Source organism: Oncorhynchus gorbuscha, linkage group LG02 (assembly GCF_021184085.1).
Source record: "Oncorhynchus gorbuscha isolate QuinsamMale2020 ecotype Even-year linkage group LG02, OgorEven_v1.0, whole genome shotgun sequence".
In the NCBI taxonomy this organism is placed as follows: Eukaryota; Metazoa; Chordata; class Actinopteri; order Salmoniformes; family Salmonidae; genus Oncorhynchus; species Oncorhynchus gorbuscha.
The window spans coordinates 85,053,781-85,065,579 of record NC_060174.1 but is presented as its reverse complement, the minus strand read 5'-3'; the positions used below and the strand labels follow the sequence as shown (position 1 = coordinate 85,065,579).

At 41.5% G+C, this 11,799-nt stretch overlaps 1 protein-coding gene across 5 annotated transcripts in view; it reads left to right on the top strand.

Moving 5' to 3' along the window:
- Window positions 1-5,920: 5,920 nt before the first annotated feature.
- The window catches only part of LOC124011908 (ubiquitin carboxyl-terminal hydrolase 28-like), a 31,479-nt gene continuing 25,600 nt past the window's right edge, over window positions 5,921-11,799 (top strand). For 4 of the 5 annotated variants that reach the window (XM_046325242.1, XM_046325241.1, XM_046325240.1 and 1 more), the window contains exons 1-5: window positions 5,921-6,101; window positions 8,807-8,881; window positions 9,644-9,767; window positions 9,870-9,951; window positions 10,298-10,460. In XM_046325242.1, the coding sequence (XP_046181198.1) occupies window positions 6,054-6,101; window positions 8,807-8,881; window positions 9,644-9,767; window positions 9,870-9,951; window positions 10,298-10,460 (492 nt within the window). In that variant the 5' untranslated portion in view covers window positions 5,921-6,053. The remainder of the gene's footprint in view (window positions 6,102-8,806; window positions 8,882-9,643; window positions 9,768-9,869; window positions 9,952-10,297; window positions 10,461-11,799) is intronic. The other variant, XM_046325239.1, reaches the window with a different exon arrangement.

Here is an 11,799-nt window from a genome sequence, read left to right as displayed (position 1 = left end):
TGTTTCATGTAGACAATTCCTAATAGCACAGACTGGTAAACTGGTCTTTAATGTTTGTATTTAATTAATATTTATGGTTATTTAATCCAATGTGTCGTGGCTGATTGTAGAAGAGGAAAACTGTCTGAGTGAATCTTACCTGAGCTTAGTAGTAGCCATAAGTCCGATATCATGTTGAGCAACCAGTTTGATACACCTAAATCTCCCCTCCAAAATGTAATGTCAGATGATCTTCAAAGTTATTTTCCTTTCTTTCTGTTCAGTCTCTTTCCTAAATTCATTCGGAATAGTTTAAGTCTGAAGATGTCTCTTCTTGACTCAGTTTCAACATTAAATGGACCTGTGTGTGAAAGTTTTTGGCATCTGTAATGATTTTCTATTAACATGGTAAGATGATACTTTTTTTAAAGGAGTGGGGCAGTCTCACAGGCAGTTCAGCAACCTGGTCTCATAGACTACACATAACATAGTAAATGTAAATCCGAGACACTCAAATTAGTATGATACGTTATGTTTGGAATGGTTACATAAGACAGCATATATTATTATATATTATTATTATATTATTATATTATTATGATTATATATTACAGATGGTTACTTAAGGCAAAAAAAAGTTGGTGGCTTGGTTGGGGTGAATCGGTGGACGTATTATGGGCAATTTTAGCATTTTAGCTAATTAGCAACTCTTCAACTACTTACTACTTTTTATTTATTTACTTTTTATTTACTTTGCAACTACTTAGCATGTTAGCTAACCCTTCCCCTAACCTTAACACTTTTAGCTAACCCTCCAACCCTAACCCTTACTTTAACTCCTAAAACTTAACCCTAACCTTAACCCCTAACCCTAACCCTTAGCCTAGCTAACATTAGCATATCATTCACTTTGTAAATTCGTAACATATTGTCATTTTGCTCATTTGTAACACATAATACGAATTGTAATTCTTAACATATCATACAATATGATTGATAAACATCCACAAATTAATACATACTATGCGAAACGTAACATATCATACTAAATGGAGTGTCTCAAATGCATGTACAAAATAATATGAAATGCTCTGAGACAGCTGCCAGCACAGTGGAAATTTTAGCATGTAAATCTCGGAGGGACAAACTCTAAAAGAAATGTGGGGATGCATGCCAGCAAAGTCACAACACAACACTAAATAACACATTAATTGCACTATAAAGGTGACAAACCATTATAGTGTACATAAGAAATCCCGCTATGCCCACCGACAAACCATAAAACAGGCAAAGCGTCAATACGGTACTAAGATCGAATCGTACTACACCGGCTCCGACGCTCGCCGGATGTGGCAGGGCTTGCAAACTACACAGACTGCAAAAGGAAGCACAACCGAGAGCTGCCCAGATGAGCAAAATAACTTCTATGCTCGCTTCGAGGCAAGTAACACTGAAGCATGCATGAGAGCCTCAGCTGTTCCAGATGACTGTGTGGTCACGCTCTCAGCAGCCAAAATGAGTAAGATCTTTAAACAGGTCAACATTCACAAGGCAGCAGGGCCAGACGGATTACCAGGACGTGTACTTCGAGCATGCACTGACCAAATGGCAAGTGTCTTCACTGACATTTTCAACCACTCCCTGTCTGAGTCTGTAATACCAACATGTTTCAAGCAGACCACCATAGTCCCTGTGCCCAAGAACACTAAGTTAACCTGCCTAAATGTCTACCAGCCCGTAGCACTCACGTCTGTAGCCATGAAGTGCTTTGAAAGGCTGGTCATGGCTCATATCAACACCATTATCCCAGAAACCATAGACCCACTCCAATTTGTATACCGCACCCACAGATGATGCAATCCCTATTGCACTCCACACTGTCCTTTCACACCTGGACAGGTCTAGGTCCAAGAGGCTTCTAAACAGCCTCTAAGCCCAAGCCATAAGACTCCTGAACAGCTAATCAAATGTCTACCCAGACTATTTGCATTGCCCCCCCCCACACCCTCTATGTTGCTACTACTCTCTGTTATTATCTATGCATAGTCACTTTAACAACTTTACCTACATGTACATATTACCTCAATTACCTTGACGCCGGTGCCCCCGCACATTGACTCTGTACCGGTACCCCCTGTATATAACCCCGCTATTGTTATTTACTGCTGCTCTTTAATTATTTGTTTTTCCTATCTCCTACTTTTTGGGGGTATTTCCTTAAAACTGCATTGTTGGTTAAGGGCTTGTTAGGAAGCATTTCACTGTTGTATTCAGTGCATGTGACAAATAGATTTTTGATTTAATTTGAAACGGTGTCCACAAACTGTTAGGGTCTACAAAAAGCTGTCCCAACAGCAGGGTTTTCTTTTAGCACCATGGAAGGAATCCTTACCACCACTTCACCTGGCTATGAGTGGAGCCTTGTCTGGCAGCGAAACAGTTAATACAGACTCATTTACTGCCTTTAAAAAAACATAGCTGATATTGCTGACCTGCTTAAACAAATGTGGTTTCTAAGGACAATTGAGATGTAAAAACTATGGCATAAGGGAACGATGAGCGAATGAGAAGCAATCTGTCATTTCGTTTAAGATATTAATGAGCAAGTTAAGACGGACGTAGTCAATATAATTATTTTTTCAGCACTTTTGAAATGTACAGCTACAGAATTCAGAACAGGGGCCATTCTTACAGTATTCTCCCAGTACATCAAGTCAGAACCGTAGGATAAATAAATGGTGCATATAAGCAGACAATGAAAGCTCTTACAATATTCAATGATTACATTTCTCTAAAACAGGCTATATGTGCACCATCAAGTCAGAACAGCAGGCTAAGTTATGAGGGGAAAGGGAAAGGCACATGGGCTACTAACATACTGTACACATAGTATTACTTTCTTAGTTACAATATACATATCTCCCTGGCATATTACGTACATTTTTGGACTCACTGTTGTGCTGTGCTCACTTGAATAGGAAGGTGGTGCGTCGGTCCTTCTTGTGGACAAATGTTTTCATAAAACTTTTGTCATCAAAGTCTGGCATTTTCTGGATTTATGGGGCTTTCAAGACAACAGGGAACTCAGAAAAAACAAGGTTGAATCATGACGTCAGTGGTTTTTAAGATCGGAGCTCTAGAAAGAAGCCCAACATGGAATTCCAATTTGGATGACCATTAAAAATGTATTTTCACAGCCGGAAATCAATTTTTTCTGAGTTCCCAGTTGTCCTGAACTCATTGAAGTCTGAGATTTCCCAGTTCTGAGTTTCCAGATGTTTTGAAGGTGGCAGAAGTCATGCTGGATTGACAGCATGGCCAATATATTCAACCTTTTCTGGCCCATGGTGTTTCATGTGAATGTTTATCATTTTAAGCTTGGAAAAGAGCCCCTTAAACCCAGACTTGGACCACCCACCCTCTCCACCGAATAGCAGGGGAAGCAAAATAGTGATTGCTTTGCAACGTTTGCAGTTAGCCACCGATTCCTTTCCAAACCACTCATTGTTAAAGTTGCAATTTCCAACTTGTTGTGTAATGTTTATGTCCAATAAAATGGCCGATAAGCACCGACTTGTTTTATCTATAATTTATCTATTTTATTTCACCTTTATTTAACCAGTAAGGCCAATTGAGAACAAGTTCTCATTTGCAACTGCCACCTGGCCAAGACAAAGCAAAGCGACACAAACAACACAGAGTTACACATGGAATAAACAAACGTACAGTCAATAACACAATAAAAAAAATCTATATACAGTGTGTGCAAATGAAGAAAGACAGGGAGGTAAAGCAATAAATAGGCCATATTGGCGAAATAATTACAATTGAGCAATTAAACACTGGAGTGATAGAGGTGCAGAAGACGAATGTGCAAGTTGAGATACTGGGGTGCAATTGAGTAAAACAAAAATAACAATATGGGGATGAGGTAGTTGTGTGGGCTAATTACAGATGGGCTATGTACAGGTGCAATGATCTGTAAGCTGCTCTGACAGCTGATGCTTAAAGTTAGTGAGGGAGATATGAGTCTCCAACTTGACGGCAGAGAACTGGAAGGAAAGGCGGCCAAACGAGGAGTTGGCTTTGGGGGTGACCGGTGAAATATACCTGCTGGAGAGCGTGCTACGGGTGGGTGCTGCTATGGTGACCAGTGAGCTGAGATAAGGCTGGGCTTTACCTAGCAAAGACTTATAGATGACCTGGAGCCAGTGGGTTTCACGACGAATATGAAGCGAGGGCCAGCCAACGAGAGCATACAGGTCGCAGTGGTGGGTGGTATATGGGGCTTTGGTGACAAAACGGATGGCACTGTGATAGACTGCATCCAATTTGTTGAGTAGAGTGTTGGAGGCTATTTTGCAAATGACATCGCCGAAGTCAAGGATCGGTAGGATAGTCAGTTTTACGAGGGTATGTTTGGCAGCATGAGTGAAGGTTGCTTTGTTGCGAAATATAAAGCTGATTCTAGATGTCATTTTGGATTGGAGATGCTTAATGTGAGTCTGGAAGGAGAGTTCACAGTCTACAAATACCTAGGTGTCTGGTTAGTTGTCCACATATTCTAAGTCAGAACTGTCCAGAATATTGATGCTAGACGGGCGGGCAGGTGCGGGCAGCGATCGGTTGAAGAGCATGCATTTAGTTTTACTAAGAGAAGTTGGAGGCCACGGAAGGAGAGTTGTACGGCATTGAAGCCCGTTTGGAGGTTTGTTAACACAGTGTCCAAAGAAGGGCCAGAAGTATACAGAATGGTGTCTCTATATAGAGGTGGATCAGAGAATCACCAGCAGCAAGAGTGACATCATTGATGTATAGAGAAAAGATTAGGCTCGAGAATTGAACACTGTGGCACCCCCATAGAGACTGCCAGAGGTCCGGACAACAGGCCCTCCGATTTGACACACTGAACTCTGTCTGAGAAGTAGTTGGTGAACCAGGCGTTCACATTACAAGGATTGAAAAGGATTTGCCAGTAGATTGTTGACGTGATTCATGATGATGACTGCTTGTCTAGCTTGCTAGCTAAGATTTTGAAAGTATGATCAGTCCAATCAAAGCTACGGAAGATATAACGATTTGATGTCATCTTACCTGTGGTCAATGACCTTGAGCATTCTCGGATGGGCACTGCTAATGTAAATTTATGGCAGCACCCAAGGGGGCTGAACTTTCTAGCTCTCGCTGTATATTTTGCGGTGACGTACATTCCCCATAAATGACAGAACACTGAGCCAATCACGACACAACTAGAGAATATTACTAACCCCTATGCTCTTTATTATCCACTGGCTGCCCCTCCACGACAGAAATCACTGCGCTAAGCTGAAACACCTGCAATTTGGAGCTGCCTTACTCAATAAAGCAAAAAAAGAGACCATATGTGTATGCGGCTTTATTAACTCAATAAAAATAATTATTTACATTATTTGCAAACTGATATGGGACACGTATTATTGCCAGAATAACATGCAAAACAGGCAACAACCAAAAATCACGGGTCGCCACTGCGCCAGAGCATAGATGGATAATGGCTGTAGATGCTAGTTAGGCTATCTAACTGCTGATTGATTTACTAAACTAAAGTTTTTAATCATGATGCTAAGATAGTGTGTAGTGTGTAGCAGATAATTAATTGCTGTGTGACCTGTTGGTAGGCTGCAGCAGCCACGATGATAATGTAGAGTACTTTTTCCCCTTGTTTTAGCGTTTGAAATTGTGTAAAAATGCAATAAATGAGCTTCAGCTTTCAAAAAAATGTTTTGGAGGAAACCCTCACTCAATCCCCCCACCGTCCGGTCACTCTGCCGTATCCTAGATTTCGCTGAAATGATGCCCCTGCAGCTTGCCTATAGGTGAACATACTTCTTTAACAGTTCATCCTTGTGCTGATATACTGTATCAGACGTAACCGCGCGCACACACGTCGCTTGCACGCGCCCGTTTTTTTGGACAGGCAAGGATACCACTCTTCTTTGCTTGTGTGTGGCTGTTTGACAGATGGAGTTGGTTTGACTCCGAAGTCGGGCTAAAGGCATTTGTGGAAATAAACAAGAAATACGGGTTTTGCTGCCATGAGAGTTGAACAACAGAGTGAACATGGGGAAAACTCAACGAATTCGGTGAGCACTAAGTAACAGAGTGGAATGACAAGTGACATTTCAAAAACTCTAACCTTGCATGAGATTGTTAACTAACGCAGCCAGAACGAACACATAACGTTACAACCTACATTTTCTGTGTGGACAGACACTAAATTATATATCACGACACGACCTTATTCCTCAGTGAAACAGTCAATGACACAGTTGCTTCAATTACCTCGTGTGGGGAATTCTGTGTTTCGGAACTGTTGTCACTACGTATCCTGTCCTGCAAAGATGTTTGACATTTTGTCTCGTTCAACGTATCACGACAACCAGTTGGCAAAATAGTTGTGTTATTGTCTATCAATATTTGCAATAACAACCGTAATCAGAGAAAGGTCATCTGTCAAAACCACTACAACAACATGCATACCCACAGTTTCTTGTCATATAGACACGTCTTAACTGGACACACCCATCAGCTTTGATTTGTTTATAGTTCATCTTTAACAACATGTCTTCATCCCATTTTATAGCATGAAGATAACTGTATTTTTCTCCACAATAAATGCCTATCTACATTCATCTGTGTCCAGGGTCTGTGGTGGCTTTTTGTGTGTCAGAGAAACACCCACTGCCTTTGTCACTCAAACCCTGGTGGCATGGCGAGTGGAATGATAAACAGAGGTGCTAGCTATCCATGTCAGGGCCCAAAATAGAGGCTGACCAAGAGGCTAAGATAGACCCCAGCTCTCCATATAAGTCTGCATGGTCCCAGGTCTGTGTGTCTGGCTGCCTTCACACTGTTACCCTGACATGTCCACCTGCTGTTATGGGGGTGAGGGCTTTATATAGACTCACTCCTCTTAGCTGGCCCATATTCTTTTAACTGTTTAGCCACTATCTGGTGTATCACTTCAAAGCTACGGCTGGTTAGGAATACTTTTAGTTGCATTGTATTCGGTATACATGTCCGTCATACCGCTCAGGAAGAAGACTCGTTCTGTCTCCTAGAGATGAACGTACTTTGGTGCCAAAAGTGCAAATCAATCCCAGAACATAAAAAAAGACTTGAAGATGCTGGAGGAAACGGGTACAAAATTATCTATTTCCACAGTAAAGCAAGTCTTATATTCACATAACCTGAAAGGCCGCTCAGCAAGGAAGAAGCCACTGCTCCAAAACCGCCATAGAAAAAGCCAGACTAAGGTTTGCAACTGAACATGTGGACAAATATTGTACTTTTTGGAGAAATGTCCTCTGGTCTGATGAAACACGAATAGAACTGTTTTGGCCATAATGACCATCGTCATGTTTGGAGGAAAAAGGGGGAGGCTTGCAATCCGAAGAAAACCATCCCAACCATGAAGCACGGGGGTGGCAGCATCATGTTGTGGGGGGGCTTTGCTGCAGGAGGGACTGGTGCACTTCACAAAATAGATGGCGTCATGAGGTAGGAAAATTATGTGGATATATTGAACCAACATCTCAAGACATCAGTCAGGAATTAAAAGCTTGGTCGCAAATGAGTTTTCCAAATAGACAATGACCCCAAGCATACTTTCAAAGTTGAGGCAAAAGGGCTTAAGGACAACAAAGTCAAGGTATTGGAGTGGCCATCACAAAGCCCTGACCTCAATCCCATAGAAAATGTGTGGGCAGAACTGAAAAACTGTGTGAGCAAGGAGGCCGACAAACCTGACTCAGTTACACAAGCTCTGTCAGGAGGAATGGGCCAAAATTCACCCAAATTATTGTGGGAAACTTGTGGAAGGCTACCTGAAACGTTTGACCCAAGTTAAACAATTTAATGGCAATGCTACCAAATACTAATTGAGTTGAGTGTATGTAAACTTCTGACCCACTGGGAATGTGATGAAAGAAATAAAAGCTGAAATATATAATTCTCTCTACCATTATTCTGACATTTCACATTCTTAAAGTAAAGTGGTGATCCTAACTGACCTAAGACAGGGATTTTTACTATGATTAAATGTCAGGAATTGTGAAAAACTTAGTTTAAATATTTTTGGCTGAGGTGTATGTAAACTTCCGACTTCAACCGTACGTCCTCTCCTTTGTAGAAGCAAACACTTTCCTTCCTCCAGTCTGTTCCCTCCTCTCTTGTAGGACAAAGAGAATAAGTCATTAGTGCCATCAGCTGTGCTTAATTGCCTCTGATCACCTTGACTCACATGCCAAGGGCTGGGCTACTATCTGGGACGGGTTAGCTAACATGCTATGTTGTTGCAAAGTAGATAATTAGCTAAAATGCTAAAGTTGTCCATGATGAGATTCGAACGCTCAACCTTTGGGTTGCTAGACGTTTGCGTTATACACCCGATCAACCACCCTGATTTTTGCTTTTGCCTTAAGTAACCTTCTATCTTATGTAACCATACCAAACATAACATATCATACTTATTTGAGTGTACCGGATTTACTATTTTACGTCTAATCTATGAGACCAGCATGGTCAACCTAGCCCCGGAGAGAAAAATACAATTGTAATAAATGGGCTTCAAAGCTAATCTAAGTAATTATTACTCAGCAATACTCTGTCACGCTAATCAGTTTAAAGTGAAGGACTGGAAAAATAACATTTAGAATGTGTACTCTTTCCAATCTTGCCAGGAAGGTCATATTAATAATTGCATACCTTCACTGTAGAGACTATTTTCACCCAAGCAACATGTTAATGGAAAGCCTTTTGTTCTTCATTGGCATTTTTCGCTCCTCAGAGCCTGATGCTGATCAACCAGCTGAGGGAGATCACTGGCATCCAAGACCCACAGATCCTCCTCAGGGCCCTAAACGTGAGTACCAAACACTGTAGACAAACAGGCTTATAGGCTTCAGTTCTGCCTGCTTAATCTGTATACCGTTGTCATATTGTGGCTAGATAGACAGTAACCTAAGCCCTCTCAAAGTTTATTGATTTCTTCTTGGTGGTCCAGGCCTACCGTATACCCAAACCATTTCTCAGCTAAATGATTGGACTGTCTCAATGACACTATGAGAGGATTTCAAGGTAGGTCCTGAAGACACTTGGGGAACAAATGGTTTTTATTACCACATGTCTACTTGATTTGATATTTGATTAATTGTGTTCTGACATGACATTAGCTGTAGGCCATGTCAGAGACCAATGATGTAGTGTCTAAGAAGGCAACAGTGAGATTATGTCATGCCAACACCATTAGTCAATGAGCATGATCTAGATGGAGGGAAAACCTGCATATTGTACATTTGAGCGATGAAGATTTCAGGTCGTTGTTGCAAAAGAGTTCTCAGCGACTTACGTACTTAAAAAGGCTAAATAAATTAAATTGTCAGACATTTTTGTCAGCCGGCTCTTTCATGGGCTTAGTCCCCGGAACAAATCCTTTAGAAGGACTCTATCACGTAGAGGTCAAACTTAAGGTTAGGGGTAGTTGCCTCGGTGCCAGTTTATCTCTGCTTTAGCTGCTCTGTCCTTTGTCAGAGTTATCATCAAAATCAGAAACAGACTGGCACCAGGCCAGCGAGTTCCTGGAAAGGACACATTGTAATGCCTACTCTTATCTCTCTGATACCAGGCCAGTCAGGGGGACATTAGCCATGCTGTTGGGCTGCTGACTACACAGCCGCCAGAGGAGGGCCAGGGGACTGAGGACACACCAGACACAGAAGTCAACAGGGAGGTCTGGGGGGCCCAGAAAGGTAGGCCGGAAGTTGGGAAGGAAAGTCTAAGGAAAGGAGCAAAATACTGAGGGTCTTGTGATGAACATAGAAGATCATTTGTTTCCCAATGTTTGTCCTCAGGTGCTCCTCCTAAAGATGACCTTCAGACAGCCATTGAGCTCAGCTTGCAAGAATCCCAGTCAGAGGAGAGAGAGCTCAACAGGTATAGTCGTCCAGTACCTCACCATTTCCCATTTGCATGCTGTTTTCTTGCGGAATGAAGTAACCAATTGAGAGTCATCTCTGAATTAAAAGGTTATAATATCTGAAGTGAACACAGAAGTACAGTATGAGAACTAGATAACATCAACAAAAAAGGAAAACCAGGGTCTTGTTCATAAGAACAAGCAACAGAAAATGTTTTAAAACAGAAAACAAAAATGTGCCTTTCTTATTGGATTCCCTCCCCAGTTTTCTTCCATTTGGTGCCTAATGAACACAACCCAGGTGAAACTATCAATCAGACCATTGTCTACCGTTGATGAGTGGCATGTTTTGATGTGTTCCAGGGCACTGGAGGCCAGTGTGGAGGACAGCGCTGCACGGGTGAAGAGGAAGCGCTGCGAGGCCCAAGGAGAGAGCTGCAGCCCTGCAGACTGGATCCGTAAGGAGGAGTGGCCCGTGGGCATCCGCAATGTGGGCAACACCTGCTGGTTCAGTGCTGTCATACAGGTGAGGTACACACTAATGCACAGTTATTAAGTGTCTGCTCTGGAGCTTGATCTTTAAAATATTAAAGAATATGCACAGAAAAAGAGAATTGTGCCAGTGATATGAACAGGATAAAAAGATAAGTATAACATTTGGGGTTTGTACTGTGGACCTTGTTAATGCTTTGCCATTTAAGACCACCTGTTGTATCACCAGTCAGGTCCTGGCTGTTACTAAGGTTGATGTAGTACAGTAAAGGTTGTATTTGAATTTTGCAGAATCTGCAGAATCCCTTGGACTCCTTTGGTCTCTATAATATGGCCTTGACTTTCTGCACCACCTCCTAATTGGTGTATATGTGATGACCATGTTTAGAACCTCTCTAAGTTTTCCAAAACCTTTCAAGACGTCTGGTGTGAATCGGTTCAAAATATTACCACTAGGCGAGAAGGCTCCAAACACATGTTTTCCGTCCAATTTGCTGAACGATGTCGACTTCTGGCAAACAGAGGGAGAATATTTATTTTCAAGCCAAATGTGTGTTAAATTGAGTTGTCGGTAATACAAGGAGGATAGGGAAAGATGAGGGGCAGTGGTTGGGTAAGTGTTTTTACTTTCCAAACACAAAAGCTTCTTGGTGCAATAATTCTATTAAGAGTCCATTCCAGACTAAATTTAGCTGGGCCTATCAGGTGGCTCTGCTGAAATTCAAGCCTTCATTGATATTGATAGACTGTAAGGGTAATTAAATAGTGCAGTGTTGTGATGATAGAGCAAGTGATGAACTCTGCCGCCTGGACTGAAATTAGTTTATATCGGTAGATTAGGCCAAATGGGAATGCTCATTTGTCTTAATTTCGTTAAGATATGCGCCACATCGATTTAAAGCACTAAAAACCCAAAGGAAATATCATCAGGGGATAGCAATGCATGCATACATTTTGAGTGGCTGAGAAGTCATTTGAAGTTGTTCCATTTAAAAAAAAATTTTTCCTTTTATTTGACTCTTTCCATCACAATTTACCCATAGAAAGTAGTTATCTGATTGAGAATCACTGTATGACTGCATGTGGCTGTGTACTCATATTTCTGTGGTATCTGGTGTGGTACACTTTACAGTAAGATTGTGATAATCTGTAATTAAGTTTCAGGGAAACGAGAAAGTTGAAGACACATAGGCCTAATGCGATCAAAAACGTGGGTATATTGTTGTCTCTTCAAAACTGCACAAAAGGCTCCATTATTTTGTGTTGTACATGTTACAGAGTTAGCAATACAACTCACTATGGCTCACCAGTCTTGTCACTAATATAAAGAGAAGATTATCTCATTTATTCGTCTTATGAGAGGAAAATTACCA